Here is a 23366-nt window from a genome sequence, read left to right on the forward strand (position 1 = left end):
GAGGGGAAAAGAGGGAGGGGGAGAGGGAGAGGGGAAGAGAGGGAGGGGGAGAGGGAGAGGGGAAGAGAGGGAGGGGGAACGGGAGAGGAAGAGAGGGAGGGGAGGGAGAGAGGGGGAGGGGAAGAGAGGGAGGAGGAGGGAGAGAGAGCTCTTCATCTGGATATTTATGTCCAACTTTGAAGACCAATGAGTCTTGAAGACTTCAAAATCCAATAGTTAAAGAGCATAGGTTGTCCCTTCAGACAGAGAAGTCAGGAGGTTCTAAAAGGTAGCAACCAAGGAAAGTCCAGTGAAACTAGCAGCACCTAGCACAGTGACACACACCTATTGTCCTAAGCTGAGGCAGCAGAACCACAACTTTGATGCCAGCCTATGCTTCCTAGGAGTTCAAACCCAGATGGGGCTGCACGGTAAGATACTACAACTAACAAACAAAACAAAACAAAACAAAACAAAACTTACATTCTAAAAAAAAAAAAAAAAATTCCCACCCCTTTATCTAAAGGGGTCAAGGAATCATTCATTGCCAGAAGCTAATCTGATTTGTTCCGCCTCCTGAGACACTCTCACTGACAACCAAATCCTAGGTGTGGACACTTGGTTAATGTCATCCTCGAAGGTCAACCCCAGAGCCAGGGATTGCAGAGAGAAAGAATGTGAGAAGCCCATGGTGACAGGGATTCATCTCACAATCTTGGGGCCACCCAGGTTGTGACATGGGCTCTTTCTCTGTTTACCCTTATTCTAGTCTTCCCTGCGCCTAACTTTCCTGGGAGCCATTCCACTGGATCCACAAGGGAAAACCTGTCTGAGTACAGAGGAGACATTTACCTTGGGGCTAGCTGAGAGAGCAACACTGGCTCCAGCTAAGCAGCTCTCAACCTGTGGGCCGTGACCCCTTTGGGATCACATATCAGATATCCTCTATATCCAATATTTACATTACCATTCATAACAGTAGCAGATTTACAGTTATGAAGTGGCAACAAAAATAAGTTTACGGTTGGGGGTCAGCACAACATGAGAGTCGCAGCATGAGGAAGGTTGAGAACCACTGCCTTAGCTCATCTCTTGACTCCCACTTCTACACCCACTGAAAACCAAATGGACGCTAGAGATTACAAGCGACCACTAGAGAGAGACACAGAGAGGCAACAGTCATCAGTTCAGTCTCACTCCCATCCATAAAGCAACCAGAACGGAAAATATACCCAGAGGCGAGACAATTACAGAAACGGAAAGCGTCACCCCAATTCAATTATTTTTATAATGACTACCTATCAGATAAAGGAATGAATCTGGAATTCAGAAAGTGTAAAAGAGAGGCTCTGCTCACAGTCTTAGCCCATTCCTTCAAACCTCTGTGCAAGGAATTCTCAGCCTGCTACAGCCATTGAACCCTTCGCTCCACTGCTGTTATGCATAGGGAGGTCACTGAGCAGTGAGGTGGGAATTAAGCTCCAGCAGCAGCTTAGCTCCCCCAAAGACAGTGGGAAAGCTAGACTCAAACCCAGGCTTCGCAAGCCATTCCACATCGATAGGACGATCTCATCCCTATTCAAACCTTCCTTGCACCGCGTCTACTCCGAAGGCAGTATGAATGGTCCAGCATCCTTTTCCTCTCTTGTTGGTGGTGATTGAATGCTTAGGGTTTGAGATGTTATCTTAGCTGAGATGAGTGAAAACCGAGTAGAAGGACTGGAAAGATGACTTCCATCAAGCACAGAGACCCAAGTGTGGATCCTAGGATGCACAGAAAATCATGGCAACTCAAATCTAAACCCAGTGTTGGGGACGAGGAGTCAGGGACAAGAGAAACTCTGGGCATCACTGACAAGGGCAGCCTGGACAATCAGTGAGCTCTGGGCTCAGTGAGAGACCCTGTCAAAATAAGAAAAAAGATGAATAGCAATTAAGGGAGACATCTGATATCCACCCCTGTCCTCTACACACACACACACACACACACACACACACACACACACACATGCACACAAGTACATACACACTCCACACATACATACACACACCCAAATGCATGGGCACACATATTCACACATGTATACGCGCACATGTACACATGCACACACATACGAATATGTGCATGCATGCACGCACAGGCATGAACATAAATATGTACATACATAGGACACATGAACACAGAACATACACAGAGAGAGAAGAAAAGTTGGATTGGAGAATAAAACTAAACAGCTTTCTTTTTCAAATAATCCTTATAAAAATCACTTGAGCCTCTCTGCCTGCATGTTCTCAGCTCTCATCATCAAGTTCACTGAGCAATTGCCAGTGCCTTCTCAAAGGTTTCCAAACAGGGCTGTTTACTGGACTGGCCTGGGAAGGTGCTTTTCTACTGTGCCGACGAGGCTTCTCCAAGACCCACTGAGTCCAATCCAACTGTTTGTGATTTTTAAAATCCCCCTGGTGGTTCAGAGATGGGGCCCAAGGCTCGAAAATCTGAGATTAATGTTTCTGGAAATAGTATGTTAGTCTTTCGGACATATTCTACATGCTCTAGCATATTATCTCAATTAGTCTCCTCCATGAGCTATGAGACCAGCACTTATTGCCCCCCAAAGACAGGAAGCTTAGGCACAAAGACGGTAAGCAACTTGGCTCAGAGCACAGAGTTTGGCAGGACAGACATGTGAACCCAGACAGTCTGGCTCCAGAGCCTGGCCCTTGAACCAGTGCCACCAACCGCCTCTATCTCATGGAGGGAGTGTTGACCTCAGACAACCAAGTTCAGGGCAGTGAGACTGAACTTGAGAATCACTGGCTGTTGTTGCTTGCTGAATCCTGTCATTGCCTGCTCAGATGTCCCTGTATTACTGGTGTGTGGAGGTGAAAATGCAAGCACCCCACATGTGCTTATGCAAAGGAATAAAAGCCAGGCAGCACATGATGTTGGCTACTGAAGTACTATGTAGGTGACAGAGAGTGAGGCTAAAGGCTCGATGTCTTGCCTCGCCTCAGTCCCCAGGACTAGAATGGCAAGAAGCTGGAGTAGACACGTGTGCTCCTGTTTTTCCTGCTAACAGCTTCCCATGCTCCTTTTCTTGGATAGATGGGAAGGACTCTTGCTGGTCAAGTCAGACGCGCGCAAGAAGTGCAGGCATCCCACAAAGGACCTTGTTTCATTCAGAGGCCTCCAGCTCCACCCCTGGTATTGGGCTTTAATATCCATTCAGAGCACCCATGGCTGTCCAGGCTGTTGATCCACTCTGTCCTTCCCAACAGGCTCCTCATAGTCCTGCTGCAGCAGTCCAGCCTCAGTGAGATCAACCATCAAGACACAGAGGTGAGTTGACTGTCCCCAGCCACATTCTGCATGTGGGGATGGAAGACATTCTTTGCACACCCCTCTAGTGGGCAAGCCTCTCTGCCCCTACCTTCAGACAGAGCTCCAGCATGTCGGGTGTGAGCAGGTTCTACCACGAAGAGGTTCTTCTTGCATTGATTTCTTGGGTATTAATTATATAACTGAAATTTTGTTACTTCCCTCTAGGCATTCCCTCTCCTGTCTTCTAGAGTGCCCCCCCCCTCAAATGTAAATAACAAGCAATGGCTTCAGATGTGTTTTTTTCTGAGTTAGAAGGACAGACAAAATAGTTCCAGGTCAGCATTGCTAGTCCCTGTTAATCACGACTGTTGCTTTCCTTCACATTGCTAAGGCAGCCTTGCAGAAGGCTTCCGAGTCATCAGTCCTAATCTTTGAACAGAGTTCCAGGTCAGATTCTTCAGTGTTGTCCCAGAGCAGCTAAGGGGTTTCTTATAGTTATTTACTATACCTATGTCAAGTTGTTCAAGGACCAGGGCTGATTTTCATCAACTAATAGATTTCTATTACAAGCATCCCAAATCCAACTGAAAGACTCGGGGCTCTTAGTGGGCTTTCTATATAAACATACATTTGACTAGGTTACCCTTCAGTAAGAAGGGTTGGTAATATTGAGAAAAGTCTAGAGTAAAGTCCTGCATACACAAGATTCACACTAGACTGGTTTTGATAGACCCAGCTAGTCATAGACATTGAGTTAGGAGTCAGGCCCTCATAGCTTCCTCCTGGTTTACATCTCTGCCCTCAGATGTCTTGAGCCTATCATCAAAGGCCTCTCACTGATCATCCTGATGACCACACCCAAAAGCCCCTGTTTGCAGCTTGGGTTTGAGGTTGAACCTCTCCCTGATTTGTGGGGTCACACACTGTGTACACTCCACAGATCTTCAATGACCCAAAGGCAAACCTCAGAGGACAGGAGTGCACTTTTTTGGACTTCTGCTTTAAAAAGGAGAATCAGGGTCGAGATGGGTGCACTGATCAGTCTGTGCCCATGTGTGAAGCAGAGTGCTGCGTCTGCACGCTGGGGATGTCTAGACCCTAAGTTAGCTACCAACCACTTCCCCTACCTCAGCCCCAGCCTCACATTCAAAGTGGGTCTTATTTAGGCAGCTGGTGACTCAGCCATTCATACTCTAAAGCCAGACTCCAACTCTGGCTTCTTCGAAGCTGAACTAGTAGTGTCCCAAGCAAATCATAGTTCTCCATCCCCCTACTCCACCCACCGAAGCCAAGATGAACACAGATCTTTAAAAGACCTCTGGTTCTTCTTCAGGCAAAGTGATCTCTGTTTAAACAAACAAACAAACAACTGAGTGGTGCATGCCTTTAATCCCAGGACAACTCAGGAGTCAGAGGCAGGAGGATCTCTGTGAGTTCAAGACCAGCCTGGTGTATATATCAAACTCCAGAACTACATAGAGAGATCCTCTCAAAACAACAATAACAAAAATTTCCCTTGCTATTGCAGCAGCGTTTTGACCAACCAAATTCTAAGCTGAGAAAACAGCAGTCTTAAAGGTGCTATGTTCTATCCAATGTCACACTTTCCTCTTAAACCAGAGTCTCGGCAGGTCTGCATCCAACTGAAACGACCCTCTAATTAGCTTTCTATTGTAGAAACAGGAGTGTGGCCTGTGGGCAGTGAGGTACCTGGCAGTTAGGATGTCCACACAACATTTGTCTTTCAAATTTAGCTTGGTTTTTCCACACCCTTATAATACTGCGCTATAGATGTCTCCCCAAGCAAAGAACCTTTGGTTGGGCAGGAACTATTGCTGAAGGATGCGACTGGGGATTTTTCTAAGGTGAGGACACTTCAGGAGCTTTGCCAGCTCAACCCACCTCCGCAGTAGAGTCCTTCATTGTGGGTGGCCAGCAGCACAGCACTGGTGCAGGTTTTAGGTCTTGGCCAATGGCTAATGCTAGCAGTTGAGTAGACATATGTGAGTTCAGCAACCGTGCCAGAAGTTCAAAGGTCACTAGAGCCAGGACCACACACAGAGGCCAGTCTCAGGTCCTCTGCCGATGAGTAGCATCAACACAGAGGCTATGGAAGCCCTGTCTTGGGTGCTTGGCAGTAAGATCTTAGAGATCATTTCCCAAGTTCCAAGTTGTGTATCATTTCACTGGGAGTTATCAGGGTTCACAGCTTGGGGCTAGTTCACGAACACACCAATTTGTCACTTTGTGATGCTACATGGCTGCTCCATTAACGCATTAGAACTTGCTTCTATTTCTTACTGGAGCTTCTTGGTGGCAGGCTTACAAGCTTATTCTAAGTCCCACAAAATGGTTTTTAAGTTACACATAATGGTTCCTCTAATGTTTCCAACGCTGTGTTTTCCATACTGTGTGCATCTATATGAACCCATGTAAATTTAATATAGAGTCAGATCTCTGTATTTATGGGGAACTAGCCCTGAGCTCTACCAACAATCAGAAGTTCGAGTCTATAAAACAGTAGTTTTGCCAATAACTTATGCTCATCTTTTCTCAGACCTCAGATCTCAACAGTGATGACAATAAATTTCTAAGGCACTGAAAGCAACATGTAACAGTTGTTAGACAGCATCGTTTAATGACAAGAAAGAAGTCTGTGCATGATTAGGACTTCCGATCTTCACAGATATTCTCAACGCTCATTTGGTTGAATTCATGGATATGAAGCCCACAGATGGGCAGAGTCATGAAAAGAATAAATGGGGAAACAATTTCTGAAAAAATTCTAGAACTAGAATGTGATGCCCTTATGTCAAGAAAATGGGTATCATTTTAGGGATTGTCCTATGTGAGTTCATGACATGAAACAATTCTTCTGGGGTCCAGTTTTTATATACTCATATTTTCCTTCTATTCAGTAATTTCAATGCTACACGTAATATTAGAAAGCCCCTCCCTCACTAACTCCAGCCTACTACACGGGTCTCCAAGTATTCATGTTAGCTACCCCATCGTCCCATGTAGTCATAGAAACCAGACTAGGACACAGAAGGTATGGCACTCTGTGTGTTGTTCCTTGAGTTTACTCTTTCAGCTCTCCATGTTCATGGCTAGCAATCTGGCCCACACTAGGAAAACACTTTGGTCTATTTCTCTGTTCCCCTGTGAATGAATACTCAGGTTGCCTCCTGTTTTTCAACCATCCTAACACTAATGTAAAAATGGAGTCTTATGCAAGTCTCCTTGAGTCCCTTATGGAAGACTTTCTCTGGAAAAATAATTTCTGGGTAATAGCATGTTCACTTTTAGTTTAATACATACTGCCTACTTGTTTCCCAAAACACCAATTTATATAGCTTGGTCAATAGACTAAGTAGCGTCTTCTCCAAGCATTGTTGAGTTATACATATTTGCATTCCTCACTTGAGACTGCGTCTTCCATGCATTTCATGGTCTACCTCTTTGCATCCCCTTTCCATTAATCTACAGGGATGCTTGTCATTTTCTTGTTGTTTTATATATTCCTAATGCTGTTACTTTGTCTTGGCTGAGTTTAAAATATATTTCCAGCTTGCTGAACTATTCACAGTGGCGGCATAGTCACAAACTTGTGAATACAATTTATTGAGATGATTGGTTTTTCCTGTGTCTGATTTTGATTTGGGTACTTTTTTTTTTTTTTAAAGAATGCCTATCTACCCTGGGAAACCTAATTACAGAGGACTAAATTTTTTCTTAGTTTGTCTGTGGTTTCATTTCTCAACTCTTTATTCTATCCCAGTGATCAGCTTTTTTTTTTTTCATGTTTCATTCTTACTAGGCTGTTTGATTGCAAGTTGACTTCTTTAGACGCTATCCACACTGAAGAGGCTCATGGTGGGAAAGGCCGGATGGGTCCGGTGTCCTTTGCATAGGTAGTCTAGAAGGCTCTCAGAAGGATCAATGAGGTGTGTTTAGTTCAGAGAGGGAGCTATCAAGTGTCTGGCTGGCTGGAATCTAGCCTCTCCTGCTCTCATCTTAGCTTTTACAGGAGGAGCACCCCATCAGGAGGGGCTGTGGGCTGTTGGCATCCATGTTAGAACTCTGCGTGCATCCAGGCAGAGAAGCACCGGCATGCCTGGTATTTAGGATGCAGTGTTGATCTTATGCATGATTCAACATTAGTACATTTTTTAGGAGCAGTCTCATAATCCAAATACCAGTTATAACAGCACTCTGAGAAAATAAATTCAACTTGCAAAAGCAGATGTGAAGTTCTGGATGTGATCCACGGCACCAGTCCCGTCTTCCAAATTCCTAGTACGTAACTCTAGCCAGTGTGCGCCCAAAAGTGAAATCAGAAGAAATAGTCCCTGATTCTAGACATCTGGCTTGATGGTTAACAGAAGGCTAATGTAGAGCAATTAAATACTCCAAAACTTTACACTAAAACAGACCATAGTTTAAAGCGGAGTAAAGTCACTCCTGCTTAAGAGCCCTTAAGTCCCTCTATCCCCCATCCCCAAACTCCATAAGTTTCTGAAGATAATGTCTCTTTCATCTTTGTACTCCTTGACTCTATCTCAGTAACTCACACATAGTGGATATCAAAGTGAGTGTGTGTGTGTGTGTGTTTACACGTGTGTGGATGTGTGTGTACACGTGTGGATGTGTGTGTACACGTGTGTGGATATGTGTGTGTGTTTACACGTGTGTGGATGTGTGTTTACACGTGTGTGGATGTGTGTGTACACATGTGTGGATATGTGTGTACACGTGTGGATGTGTGTGTACACGTGTGGATGTGTGTGTACACGTGTGGATGTGTGTGTTTTACTGGAGAGATGACTCAGTGATTAAGAATATGTACTATTCTTGCAGGAGTCTCAAGTTAAGTTCCCAGAACACGTGTCAGGGTGACTCACAATCACCTAAATCCAGCGTCAGGGGACTGAATTTCCTGGCTGCTACAGACACCGAATGCAGGTCTCTCTCTTACGCAAACACACAAACACACACACATACATACTTTAAAATAATCATATAAATATTTTTAAAAACTGGTGCATATATATAATAATTTATCTTAATTGATATGATATACATCATATATACACACATTACATATAAATACACATTATCAAAAGAAACAGAAATGTTTAATTCAAGAAAAAGTCATGCAATTCATGTTACTTTTACACTAAAGTCCCTTTCCTCTTTGTTTTGTTACCTAACTCAGTTACATAGTTCACAAAAGACAGTTCTAGGTACCGTTAGTTATTTCCATCATCTATTCCCCCAAAATAATATTTTCTATCAGTTAACATCTTTCAAACTGTCCTATAGCCTCGAGAGCAGGAAATTCTTACTCGTGTTTTGCTGCATGGACGGTTTTGCCTGATGCCGAGGTCTGTGGATCTCTGGTCAGAAGAACATCAGAAGTTATACAAAAAAATATATAGGATTACAAAATTAATTGTTTTGAAATATAGTTATCAGAATGTTTTAAAGAGCAAATTGATAATAACGGTATACACGCTGTACTTTTTTAGTGGTCTACTTTATTTGAGGTGTTGGGTACTGAACCTATATTCATACATAGGACCTACAGTCTAGCATATTTAAGCTATATCCCCAGCTTCCTCCCCACCCCTCTTTTTTTTGAAGTAAAACCTCATTAGATTGACAAAGCCAGTCTTGAATTTACTTTGATAGCCCAAGCTGTCCTTGAATTTACTAGTCCCCTAAATGCCTGGGATTGCCGGGCCTCAATACTAGGTCTGACTTACACAACCCTTCTACTGGTGCATTAAATAAGATTTGATGTAGGGACCAACATCTACAATTCTGAAGTAGTGGTGTATGCAAATGACATTGTGAGGTGTCTGTGGTCACTGAGGTGAGACGGAAGTATCTGTGTGACAAGCTATCTAGCTCTGTTAACACTGTTGACAACCGTTAAGTCGTTGCCAATGTTCATAGTTGAAAAGATGTTCAGTGAGGATGAGGCTTAGTTCTCTGATGCCACCCTGCATTTCTACCCCTGGGTGTAACTGCTACTCTAGTGAGCTGTCATTCAAAGAAGAAAATCTTCCAAAGACATTTGGGGCATTGAATGAACTACTTAGCCTCCCCTGCCTGTATAGTATTTGCTAAGTCCCTGCTGTGTGTTGTTCGAGTTTTCTTTCTGCTCTTGTGATTCACGGAGTCTTGAAGAGTGAGACTGTTTGATTCTGTTGAAAAAAATAAACACAGCTTTAGTCTCACTCCTTTTGTTTTGTTTTGCTTGTCTGTTTTGTTGTTTGTTTGTTTCTTTGTTTGTTTTCCAGTGTCTCCACGTAGCCCAGATTGTCTTGGAACTCACTGTGTAGGCTCTGCTGACTTCAAACTCAGAGATCTGCCTGCCTCTGGCTCCCAAATTCTGCGACTAAAGGCGTGCCCCACCATGCCCAGCCTCTGCTTATTTTGTGTGTTTGTTCTTGTTAGAGTTTGCCTCTACTTTATGATCTTTAATTTTTCCCCTTACAGTCGTGTCTGACCTACATTATAGAAATCTCCATTCTAAGGACATTTTTAGTGGCTGCATCGCGTTGGCAACTCTACAGAGAGAGGGTACTTGAAACACAACGTTATTGTCACTGTCTCCAGTACTAAGACCCAACCTCAGTTACTAATCTCCAGTTGTAACCTTTGGCTATCGTGACCTTAGCTGGTTTTCTAGACTAGGAAACTCCAAGGCAGAGATAGGGAATCAATTTACCAATCTTTCTTATCTGTAGGAGTTTGGTTTTTATGTTTTTGTTTGGTTTGGTTTTTTTCTTTTTTTTTTCTCTCTCTCTCTCTCTTTCTTTCTTTCTTTCTTTTCTTTTTTCTTTCTTTCTTTTTTTTTTTGTTTCTTTCAAGTAGAAGTGAAATAAAATAGAGAAAAACATACATTTCTAACCCCTTTTCCCGCCCTGAGGGATGCTCTATAACTTTGTGGGNTTCTAGACTAGGAAACTCCAAGGCAGAGATAGGGAATCAATTTACCAATCTTTCTTATCTGTAGGAGTTTGGTTTTTATGTTTTTGTTTGGTTTGTTTTTTTTTTTTTTTTTTTTTCTTTTTTTTTTTCTTTCTTTCTTTTTTTTTTTTTTTTGGTTTGTCTGTTTGTTTTTGTTTGTTTCTTTCAAGTAGAAGTGAAATAAAATAGAGAAAAACATACATTTCTAACCCCTTTTCCCGCCCTGAGGGATGCTCTATAACTTTGTGGGGAATGCCCACATGTGGCTGGGGAGTTAATATTATGTGAATTTTTTTTAGACCTCAAAGAAACCAGGGACAAAAGGCTGAGGTGCCTATTGATGTATCAAAGTAGGTGCTGGTTAGCTCTCACACAGTACCTGTGGCTCCTCCCAGCACCTCTCACCCCGCCCCCTACCCTAAAGCTCTGCCTACCAGGGGCGGGGGTTTCCCCTTCCCTGTCCCCAACTTCTCTTTCCTATATAACCGCAACCATTTTGGAAACCCGGCCCCCTGGCCTGTTGGTTGGTCTCCTGGCATGCTCCTGCCTCTTACCCACCTTCTCTCTTCTCTTGCTCTCTCTCTCCCCATCCCCTATTCTCTCATGGCCCAATTCGTATACAGTAAAACTTTTCAGTTCATGTCTAGGAAACAGTCATGTCTTTTTTTTTTTTTCATTCAGTTTTTAAATAGCAAGGAGGGAGAGGCTGAGTTTCCATGCAGTTCTAGATCCTTTGAGGTGTGGAGATGTTTTGTTTATCTCTCAGCTCCCTGCTATTGTCCTGTCCTCTGCAACACCTAGGACAAGCCAGATGCTTTGCTCGGTCGCATCATCATTACTCTCTGTGTCCTTCAGTGTTAAGGAGAGGTGATAGTAAAATTGCTTCACATGAATCAGATTTCTGGTTCAGAAAAAAAAATTAAAAGTTAGCAGTGGTTGTCAGAGAGGAAGGTCTGAGATTCTTTCAGTACCTGTCAGCTAAGCAGATGTTGAAATGGAACGTCCTGGCTCAGGACACAGAGCTACTCATCGGCATTTCACAACGGCCATCCTGTGCACCACCAGCTACAACCGGCACTGAGCTCTAGGGTGACCTCAAGACATACCCTGTCAAAGAACGTGTGTTCTTATATTCCTAAGTTAGTGTGAATTATTCTTCCGGTCTTTGAACTGTGGTTTATTTTTCATAAAAATGGAATTCCGTGTCACCAAGGCCATCTGGGGACTTCTGTGCACCATGTTTCTGATTCTTCAGCTTTCACCTCTGGAATGTTTCCTTGGTCCAACTAAACCCTCCAGGGAGCCGAGAAGACAGACAGACGGTGGGAAAAGCAGATGAAGGTAGCCATCTCACATCCAACGGGTTCCATACTTCCTGTGTCCCAGAGATCCTTGATAAACTGGAACTCACTACGTCTAGAAAACATCTTGAACGCCTGCTATGCGCCTGGTGCCATGCGCAGCTTCCACATTTACGTGTTTCACATTTCCATTGTGATGTCTACCGCGGCTTAGCACAGACCAGCTTCCCAAGCCTGAATGAAGCCTGCCTGGATATGGACCCCAAAGCCTTCACCAGCACAGCCTTGACTGCCTGCAGGCTCCATGGAAACTGACGCAAGGAGGAAGCAGTTGTAGAAAAATGTTCCTAGGGATGGCTTGCACAATACCTGTGACTGCCCAGCTGTGACTTAGCCTGCTTCCCCATGAGCTTTTGAAAGCTTTGAATGCCTCGAGGGGGGTTTATTTTTATTTCTCATTAGCTCAGCTTGGGGGTGGGGCGGGAAGCAACAGGAAATTTCTCTTGACTGAAAGTTTACAAATGTTTACAATGTAATAGTATTCAGGGAAGTTAAGGCAAGTCATAGTTGGTGGCCAAAAAAGAGTTATTTCTAGCCATAGCTAATTGTAAGGCCTTTAACCCCAACACTCAGTTTAAAAGGGGAAAGGGGAAGAGGCTAGTTACTATTTCTTCAGAGTGAACTCTGCTGGACATGCAGGTTTGGCAATGCCTAACTGCTTTTCTAACCAACGAAAGCAGGGTAAAAATTACATTTAAAATATTAAACTTAGTCAGTCAATAGGGGCAAACACCCTTAATCCCAGCATTTGGGAGACAGAGGCAGGTTGGAGGTCAGCCTGGTCTATAGAGTGAGTTCTAGTAGAGCCAGGGCTACACAGAGAAACCCTGTCTCAAAAACAACAACAAAGGAGTCATTTCTGAAGTGTTGCTAGCTATACTTTTAGAAGAAGCCTAGAGACAAATAGCACAGCTATTGGAGACAGCCTGTTCCCTAGTGAGAACCACCATTGCATAAAGTGAGTCAGCTAAGATCATACGCACACCACCACCACCACCACCACCACCCACCACAATTTCCCAGCAACTGAGTTCCCTTCCAAGCATAGAAATCTACCAATATGATGAAGATCATTTTCTCCAGAACCACGGGCATACAGATTTGAATTCCAGCCTTACCAAGTGTCACAGCCAGTGTCACAGGCAAATTGCTTAACCTGTCTACTTCGGCTTCCTTACTTTAAAAAGGATTCTAAAACTCCTGTCCTTGGGGTCACTGTCAAAATTCGTTGAGATGACACATATAGACTTCTTGGTGCCAAATAGGTGTCCAGAGGTAACATTTGGGTTGACCAGATAGCTAAGCAGGAAAAGGTGCTTGCCAGCAAGCCAGGCAGCCTGAGTTCTATCCCGGAAAGCGAGAACCCAAAGCTACAAGCTGTCCTCTGACTTCAACATGTGCTCTGGCACAAACACACATACAAAATAAACTAATAAATGCTTTTAAAACAAAGTAACATTCTTACTGCCTTACTCCTTTATCAAAAAATTCAGGAGTTACCCTTGGATATTTTATTGTTTTAAAAGAAAAACGTTTACAATGTAGCAAGTCCAAGTGGGACACAATTGCTAGCCTTGCATAACTGCAGTTTAGTTTACAACCACATTTTCACAATGAATTCCCACGTGCTTAAATCATAGTTCTATATAGTCCTTGCTATCTATTACACATTTCCTTTCCGGTGTGTGTGTGTGTGTGTGTGTGTGTGTGTGTGTGTGTGTGTGTACAGATTCATGCTTTTGTGCATGTGTGTGCATATGTGAGTCAAAAATGGGGTCCTGAAGTGGGGAGTTTGACTGCATGCACCCCCACCGCACCACCAGGTGGGCATCTGGCTATGAGAAGCCATAGAACCCCACTCCAGGGGTGGGAAACGCACAGTCTGAGGTTCCCTGCTGGGTGCCTAAGAAGAGCCAGTTCTGGCACAGAGGCCAGAGATGTCAGGTTCTCAGTCTTGGACACCTCAGATGTCACTGGACATCATGGAAGAGCTGAGAACAGAGTAAGGCCTGAGGATGGACTCTGGCCCAGGCTGAGGGCAGAAGGGCAGGGAGGAGAGAGCTCCAGCTGGTTACCACAGGGATGAAACTCCTTGTCTTGCCTGGCAGCTTGTTCTGCAAATGGCTTGGATGGTGGCTGGAGTGCAGAGAGGCCTCCTGGCCAGAGGTTAGCGCTCGTTAGGGGAAGACCTGCTCCATTGCTCTAGCGTGGCCGATCCCAATGAGCAGAGGCAGTCCATGGTTTTAAGGCATTTATTGTAGAAAGGCAGGGAGAGAGAGAGGGGAGGAGGGAGGGAGAAAGAGAGAGAGAAGAGAAGTAGAGGCCAGCCATGGGGAAGGAGGAGAAAGGGAGAGCAAGGAAACAAGAATAAGAGAAAGAGAATAAGAGAAAGTGGAGGGGCAAATAGCCCCTTTTATAGTGGGCCCAGCCTACCTGTCTGTTGCCAGGTAACTGTGGGGGTGGAGTTTGGACAGAATACTAGGAACTTGGGGCATTGCCTATGTGACTGATGACCACACACTTCTCTGCTGGGAGCAGGGGGTAGGGATGAGGGCAGCCGTGGGAGGCTGTAGCTGTGACCGGAGCCAGGGCCCCAGGAGGTGTGGCGGTTCCTTAGGGTCACCGGGGGTTCAAGGCTTGTGCTCAACTGGGGACCAGGCTCTCTGTGCACAGCTCACTGCCCCACAGAAACTCATGGAGTAACTCTGCATTCCAAGAGAAAATGCAGCAGTTGTATCAAGTAGGCAAGCCCCAACGCCTTTGGGTAAATGTTCCTTTCCATATGGAATCAATTTGCTAAACAGCCCCAAGACCGGCTCTAGAGGCTCAGTGCTAGAGGACAGTTGTAACTTGAAACCTGCAAACGCACCATAAATTACAGATTTAAAATATGAAACTGGCTGAGGTGATTTAGCGTCCTAAGCTCAGTGCTGCACCATCCTCAGAGCCTGGCCTCACTCAACATGAGCGCTTCACTGGGGATGTTTCTTCTTCTAGAGGACAATGGCAGAGATCGGGGTTTGCTAGCTGCTCTGGTGACACAAAATATGGATATCTTGGTCCAAGAAAAAAAAAAATACACTTCGGTTCCCATCATGGTGATGCTGATTGGTGAGGTGTATCTGCTCTCTGACGATCTCTCTTCAGTTAGGGTCTCGGGCTTTGCCCTTGTGAGAAACAGCCCTGTCATCCTCCACACTCAGTGAGATGAGAAGGGGAAACTGGTGTGGAGAGAAAGGTATGCTTTCTGGACCAGGCTTCAAGGGAGTCTTCGTGCCCTCTGTCCATTTTCCAATGGTTACAACTCAGTTCCATGGTTGACCCAGGTGTAGAACACTTAGAACGTGGTCTGATTGTATGGCCTGGGAGAACAGGAAATATCTTAGGAACATGGGGAGAGAGTCCCTGTAGCCTTTACACCAGAGGGTGGTTTGGGAGATGGAGTAAGATAATAGCTGTAAGAACTCTTATGAGTTTCTGGATCAATAAATATTCTGGGGTGACCAGATCAAGGATTGTCACCTGTACTCAGCTCATCCGATACAGCAGAGCAGGCCTATTGCCTGTCTTCACGCTGTCTGCAGGAATAACAATAAAAGAGAAACTCCATAGCTTTTCCGTGCCTTGGCCTTTTCTCGGAAATCCTAAACTCAGTTCACTTTGAATGTTTCCATGCAGGTGAGAGGTGTGATCAGGGAGAAGCCACCCCTCCTGTCGTACTCCCAAATACCACTGTTTCTTGAGGGCAGGCACCCTTGCCCAGCATAAAATCACCTGCCGTTAGGCCATCCCTTATTTGTACGACCTTCATTTCTCAGAGAGGCTGAGCTGCATCAGACAGACTCAGCTAGCCCCATTCTCCAAGGAGTCCCTCCCAACACTGTAAATCAGATCATTCCAACATCCACTTGAAACCACCACTGTGTTTCCGCTGATGTGAAATAAAATCCGGATGGTTTATGCAGGACTAGCATTCCCACTGGCCTTCTGGGATTTCATCTCTTCTCTTCTCTAGTTCATTCATTCACTCACTCATTCATTCATTCATTCATTCATTCATCCCACAGCTATGCATACAGTCTCTGTTCTAGGCACTGGGACCTCAGCAGTCACACAGTGTGCAGGACATGTCGGGGCTTGTGTTCTTCCATTATTGCTATCTTTGTGCGTATCTTCAGCTACATGGCTTGGTGCTGCTGTCCCTCTTCCTTCAATCCGTCTCACGAAAGCCTGTTTTAGAATAGACCTTGCTCCCTTGGTTATACTCTGTGTGACCACTGCCAATCAGGGAAATCCCCTGACTCCTCCATGTGTATGTATTGTCTGTCTTCCTTTATTTTCCCACAGCTCAACCCCATGAGGGCAGGCATCTTGATTCTTATACTCACTTTCCTATCCGCAGCACCTATTAACTTGGCAGAAGGTTAATCATCAATTATCCCTTGACCAAACCATTTAATTAGTGAACGGTAACAAACTAACAGCATCCGCAGCACCTATTAACTTGGCAGAAGGTTAATCATCAATTATCCCTTGACCAAACCATTTAATTAGTGAACGGTAACAAACTAACAGCAGTGGGTGTGTTCTCCGAAGAATGTATTTTGTTTCCTCTTGGGAGCCCTGTTCATTTCTGTCCCCTCTGATCATTATATTTCAGGGGATGACGCCACTCCATTGGGCAGCTTTCCACAACCGGCCTCAACACACCCAAATGCTGTTGAAGAAGGGGGCAGACCCCACCCTTGTGGACAAGGACTTTAAAACAGCCCTCCACTGGGCAGTCCAGGTAAGAAAGCAGGCTGTGAGCTTGTCTCAGCTTTAAATGATGTAAAGCCATGTTAACTAATTTCTGCACGGGTCATCCACGAAAGTGGAAACTATCCCACATGTTCATCCTGGTATTTATCTGAAATTAATATGATAGATCAAGGAGGACTGTCTCTGCTCCTTTTCCCTCCTCCTACATCCAGAAAGGCAACAGCAAGTCACACACACACACACACACACACACACATACACACACACTCACAAACCTGCAATGTTGTCCCCTACATTCAATGCTTACAACTGACTTCCAGAGTACCAGGTACCTGAGTACCTCAGGGTACTCAGAGGATTGCCAGGCAAATTCCTTCAGTCTTTGGACCAGAGATCACCGACTTTCTTCCATCCGACCCCTATACAGCCAAGCCACTGCAGATGACCCTGACTTTTGTACAGAACAGCAGAAGACAATGAGTCACACTCCTGCATCACTATCACGGGAGTTGAGCCACCCAAGTCCACATGGCCACAAATAACAACCTGGCCTGTGGACTCTACAGTCCAAAGAAAGTCAAACAGATGAGACGAGAGAGTAAAGACAGCTAATAGTTCTGAAGTCTATCCTGCTGAGCAGAGTTAGACCTATTCAAACGCTCAAGGAGAGCTGTTGGGTGCTTCCTTCAGCAACCTTGGCTTCCCAACCCCTGCTCTTCCCTGCCATTGGCCAGTCAGGGTAGCCTTGTAAGTCATCTCTGCTACCCAGCTATAGTTTCACTTGGTGTTTTCATGGTGGCAGGGTAGCACCTGCGAGTTTCAGGACTCACACGTGTGCCTGAGGTAAGGGAAAAACAAGCGATTTGGAAACTGCTCTGGTTTTGTGCCTCTAAACTTGGCTTCAGTCACAGGGCACTGGACCCCAGCCCTGGGCAACGTTACAAAGTCAGCAGGGCTTGTTTTTGTCATGCCCACCTGCGCTGGGGTGCACCTACATACTTTCATTATCTAATCATACGCTCTGCCCCGTCCCTGCCAGCTCTGTTTGGGGCACTTAGAAATTGTCTCTGGCTAGTTAGAGGTCACCACTGTAGCTGTGCTCCCAAGGAATCTGGTTCAGCACCCAAGCAATTCCCTGTGCACTTTGGTTCTGAGCTTAGGTGAAGATGCTATCTGAGAATTAAGTGTTTTCTACATATTTACCCTCGATACACTTGCACTCTGATTCCTGTCTTTGGACTGTGTGCCCTTTGGGAAATCTCCCCCTGAGTATTTCTGACAAGCATGCATTATGTGCCCCCCTTCCTCCATCCCAGCCTGTAAAGGAACTTTAATCCAGCAATATGGCTGCTCTGGCAAGGGATCACATCCAAAGACAGGATCCAGCTGGAGTGCAGACACACCACACACCTTTAATCCCAAACAGTGATGTCTTCTTTGAAGGGCAGACAAAGTGACAAATCAGAGAAAGATTTGACAGAATGAGTCAGAGTTAGGATACGCCCAACTCTCATGAGAGCGGGAAAGAGAAGCTACTTAAAGGGGGGGGGGGGATAGAGTTCAGTCATCTCAGTTGAGTTCATTGCAGAGCAGCTCAGTTCGTGGAGTTCACGGGCAGTCTTTCCAACAGAGTAGTTCAGTCAGAAGCCAGAGAAGCCAATTTGAATCTGTCGTCCTGGAGAGGAGTGTGAGCCAGAACAGCTGAATTGAACCAGCCAGCCAGAGTTCAGAAGGAACTAGAAAGAGTGGTTTCTTCAGCAGCAAGTCTCAGAGGCTGAAACACTCTAGGTCTGGGGGAGCAGATGGAGGCTGGAAGCTGAAGCCTTCAAGGTCTGGGCTTGCAGAATGCTAGACTGTACGGCTAGCAGCTTCCAGGCCTAGGCCTAGGATAGCTAGAAAGGCTCTGGGCTCAGCCAGGTAGCCATAAAGCCTGGGTGTGGCTCTCATCTCTCTAATGTATCTGAGGAAATAAAAGTAACATTTACATTTACACCAAGCACGGGTGAGCACCTAAATTAGCCCTTGCAATGGAATGAGGCCAATGGCGGAGTCCTGGACTCCGTCCCAGACCATTTGAGTCTGGCCCTCTGGAGATGAAGCCTCTGCTCCCGTCCTCTAGGAGACAAGAACACTGATCTGCATTATAACAGCCTGCTCTCAAAGTAATCAGGGCGCACTTCTCAGAACTACAGGAATTACCTCCTAAGAATGAACATCCCTGCCCCACCACCCCGATCGACTTGCCTCTTCAACGGTCCACTGCTCAATACTATTACACTGGGGGATAGAGGACCAAGGAGATGGCTCAGATGGCAAAATGGTTGCTGTGCTGTGCAAGCCTGAGGAGCAGAGGTGGAACCCTCAACACCCACTTGAAATGGCAGGCATCCCCTGTGTGCCTCTGTAATCCTAGTGTCATGATTATTCCTGGAGCTCACTGATTCGTGCCCAGTGAGAGGCCCTGTCCCTGAAAACAAGGTAGAGAGTGACAGGGAAAGACTGTCAACATCAACCTCTGACCCTCACATACGTACACCTAGGAGTGTGTAAAAGTACACATAGACAGCATAGCCAGGCATACACTACTCATTCTCTCTCTCTCTCTCTCTCTCTCTCTCTCTCTCTCTCTCTCTCTCTCTCTCTCTCTCTCTCTGCTTTCTTCTCCCTATGCCCAAACACACACACACACACACACACACACACCATTATATTGGAAGTTGAATTTCAGAATGGGTTTTATAAAAGACAAACCACATACAAAGCAGTAGTTTCTAATTTCAAATTCTATTTGTTCATTGCCAATATATAGATAAAAGTATTTTGTCTTTTGCATAAAATATGTCTTACATCCTGAAAACTTGTTATAATTGTTGATTAATTGTCAGGCTTTGGGTGGCGTCTGTCTTTTCCAATATGCTACCTAGACAGTCTCACACCATGCACATGTCAGTTACAGCTCTCCCTTCCCAGGCATCTTACTTTCTCTTCATCCTCCTGTCTTACTACAGTAGTTAGGACTCTGGCTCCCAAAAGAGCTGAGAACAGTTCAGCTTCTAATGGTTCAGAGGTATTGGGCTCTTTTCTCTCTAGTTAGCCTGGAGCCTGTTCTCAACCGCTTACTCTGCAGACTCACTCTCTCCATTCCAGTCTAACTTGTCTGGCTACAGCTTTAGCACGTCATAAGCACGCAGGCCTTTTAAGGAGACTAAGGAAACATTAGCATGGGCACTAAAACGTTGACCTCCACTTGTACACTCACTAGCACATGAGGAGTGGTGTTTATATCCGCCCATTTAAGGCAGGAAGAGGATCAGAATTCCCTGTAAAAGGGTGGCACCATACAACTTATCCTGCATCTAATTATTATCCTTGTTGCTGTGACAAAGGCAACTGAAGGATGAAAGGGTTGCTCAGACTTGAAGTTTGCGGGGAGGCAGTGCATCATGGGAGGAAGCATGGTGACAGGAGCTGGAGGCAGCTGATCACACTTCATCCACAGTCAGGAAGCAGTTGAACTTCAGGGGCTCAGCTCTCCTTCTCCTTGTTATGCAGTCTGGGACTCTAGCGCATGGCACCGTGCTCCTCACATTCAGGACAAGTCTACCGTCTGTTTCCACATCTACAGCAGCACCTTCACAGACACACCCGGAGATGTGTTTTCATGATGATTTGATGACTCTAATACAGTCGGGTGATAATGAAGAGATTAACCGTTACAGGTCCCTACACATATGCTGACAGCCAACTGGTCTTACAGTCTCCTAGGGAACCTCCTTCAAAGGACACTGCCTTAGTTACTCTTCTATTACTGTGATGGAACACCATGGTCAAGGCAATTCTTATAAAAAGAAATATTTAAAGGAGGGGCCTTGCTTGCCATTTCACAGGGTTAGCCCATGATCACCATAGAGGCGAGCATGACAGCAGGCAGACAGGCAGACAGGCAGACAGGCAGACAGGCAGACAGGCAGACAGGCAGACAGGCAGACAGGCAGACAGGCAGACAGGCAGACAGGCAGNCAGACAGGCAGACAGGCAGACAGGCAGACAGGCAGACAGGCAGACAGGCAGACAGGCAGACAGGCAGACAGGCAGACAGGCAGACAGGCAGACAGACAGGCAGGCAGGCAGGCAGGCAGGCAGGCAGGCAGGCTTGGTGCAGGAGCAGTAGCTAAGAGCTTACATCCTGATTCATAGGCAGAGAGAGAGATGTAGAGAGACAGAGACTTGAGACACTGGACTAGGCTTGGGTTTCTGAAACCTCAGAACCCACTCCCCAGTGACACGCCTCCTCCAACAAGGCCACACCTTCTTATCCTTCCAAAACATTTCCACCAACTAGGGACCAAGCATTCAAATATAAAAACCTATAGGGGCCATTCTCCTCCAAACCATGGCAGACACTGAGAATAAAATGGGTCTTCAGTCAGGATACTGCAATTATGGTTTTGTTTTTTCACATATATCATCATTACCTATTACTTCAGCTTTCTCCTTGGCAAGCCTTTTTCTGACTCAGGCTCTTCTCCAGTGTTCTCTCCTCACAAGGGGTAAATAGAAAACAAGTGGACCACAACAGTTTTCAGAGGGCGTGAAGGCAACTCAGGGGTCATTACCCACTAGCAAAAGCAAAGCAAATCAATACAACAGAACCATCCACAACCCCAGCGTCGCTTACCGATGCAGAATCCAAGAACTTAGGAACAGGCTCTAAGTGCTATCGTTACTCTCTGGCTTAACCACCTCCCCACTGGGTGTAGACACCTTCTCTGTTGCTCGTATGGCCCCAGCTGGGCATTCTTCTCTCTTAGTGTGTCTCGGTCTCTGTGACTCCTTCATCCCATCCCCACTGTCTGTGAGCTTCCCTTTGGCTGATACCATCCAAAGTACTAGCTGGAAATGCTGTGTGTCACCAAGAGATTATCATCCCTGGTCTTGGCATATACATAAGTGCCTCTGGGGTTCCTTAAATTCTCAGGAGGGTCGCCATAGTAACATCACTAGGAGAGACTTCTAGAATGCCTACTGATTAATTCAGTCCTCAGTTGTCAAGACTCATCGTGATTACTTACTTATATGATAGATCTGGTCAGCCGTTTTCACTTCAGCCTCCTCAGCTTGAACCTCCAGGATCTTTTCCTCAAAGATCCAAGCATACAGACTCTACAGCGTCCACCCTGGCTCGGCTAATCCTTAGCCATGAGCCAGAGCAGATTCTTTAGGCCCCTCTTGCCTCTGTTCTCTGACCTCTCCAATGTGCCAGTGATAATAGCAGCTACCTCCTGGGATCCGTGTCAGGAGCGGTATAGAAAAGGACTCAGCAGTAAACAATCTCCCCCATGCACACAGCTATTGCCATTATGTCTGAGAAAACTCATACAAATGCAAAGCGAAATACAAATAATAATGGTTTTTGTGAGATCAAGGAGCAGGCAAAGGAATTATCTGGAAAATCCCCCAACAAAAGGCATGGAGAAAGAAGTGCAAAGCTAGGTGAGCTGTCTGGTCTCACCTTATTCAGAGGGATGGTCTACAGTATCCCAGCCCCCGAGACACACGGGGCAAGTCGGTCAGACTTTTACAAGAGGCACACACAGGTGCCCTTGGCTGCAGCCACTGCCAAGTGATTGCTTCCAAGGGTCAGACAAGGAGAAGGAACAGAGGTGAGGGGCCTCCTTTTGTTTCTTTCCTCTGTCCTTAATGCTCCCTCCAATACAAAGAGGGGAAGCTGAAGAGGGGGGTGGGGTGTTTGCCCTTTGAATCACCTTGGCAACCCGAATTCCTTTTCTCTTCCAGGAAACTGGAAACAAAACAAATTCCCCCTGCTGGCACTTTTGCCTGTTTTCCTTTTCTAGGAGCTAGCACTTTCCAAGAAAAAAGTCTTTCAACTGGTTCAACTGTGTCCCAGACTCCTCAAAATGCATGCCATGTGACAGACTCTAGAAAAATTGATTAAAAAAAAAAAAAAAACCCTGTGTGATCAGAGGCAGGCTTCTTGTGCCAGGCAGGCACACACCAAGTTACAGCCAAGTCCTGTGGAAGGAAGGCGACATGGAGAGAGGGAAAGGACGTGGGAAGGGCACTGTGAGAGGAAGAGAGTCATGCGCTTTGTAGGCAGGGTCTACTTCCCAGCTATGTGACCAAGATCCAGGAGGGTACCGGAGATAAGATGTTCTGTTCACCACCATGAAATTTGCAAGTTTTGTAAGAGAACTCGGGTTAGGCAATGAAGCCTGCACACACTCAGTTCTAACCGCAAAACTCCTGTGTCAGGAGTCCAGTCCTGCCCAGCCTGTGCTGGTGCCCTCTGCTCTGGCAGGGGCTTTTCCCTGTCCTACCCGAAGGAAAAGCTCCACAGGTGCCCCGTTGCAGGATGGATGCTGGGCACCTGAGAGGATCTGGATCTGGAGGTGTGGTAGGAGTCTCCTATGCAAGGTGCGACTAAAACTCACCATGCCAGGCTGAGGAACAAGAGGGTTTTGTTTTTTTTTTTTTTCTGCATCCCTGTATCATTGCTCTCATTGTTGTGTTACTATTGAATTTAACTGTACAGATGTCCTCACAGCCACGGTGGTGTCTGCTGAAATGAGGAAGTCAAGCGAGCAGATCTAACTGAGCAGTTTGTTGTCTAGGTGACCCACCTGTCAGGCTAGCGCTGACGTCTGCTGATATTTGTGGTCAAGTCTATCATCAGTTCACTAGACTCAGAAGACATTAGCCCCAGCTGAAGACAAAACTCCTGGCAGAGAGTTGAGATAAATGGAAATTTGTCAAGGAAATGAAGTACAAATCGTAGGAGGCCCCATAGCTTGTGATTAGATTTCTGTACGGGCCCCAAGAGAGCACACGAAAAATAAAAATCAAATCACCACATTTGCGCTCCATCTCACTAAAGCCAAGCTAAATTGTTACCTGAAGCCAGGAGAGAAGAGAAGAGGAGAGGAGAAGGGAGGGGAGGGGAG

The 23366-nt window shown here is 45.7% G+C and overlaps 1 protein-coding gene across 1 annotated transcript in view; it reads left to right on the forward strand.

Moving 5' to 3' along the window:
* Nucleotides 1-23366, forward strand: part of Ankrd55 (ankyrin repeat domain 55) — a 97138-nt gene that overhangs the window by 45323 nt on the left and 28449 nt on the right. The window contains exons 5-6 of the mRNA XM_021180417.1: nucleotides 3259-3319; nucleotides 16304-16432. Coding sequence (XP_021036076.1) covers nucleotides 3259-3319; nucleotides 16304-16432 — 190 coding nt within the window. The remainder of the gene's footprint in view (nucleotides 1-3258; nucleotides 3320-16303; nucleotides 16433-23366) is intronic.

This window comes from Mus caroli, chromosome 13 (assembly GCF_900094665.2).
Source record: "Mus caroli chromosome 13, CAROLI_EIJ_v1.1, whole genome shotgun sequence".
Classification (NCBI taxonomy): domain Eukaryota; kingdom Metazoa; phylum Chordata; class Mammalia; order Rodentia; family Muridae; genus Mus; species Mus caroli.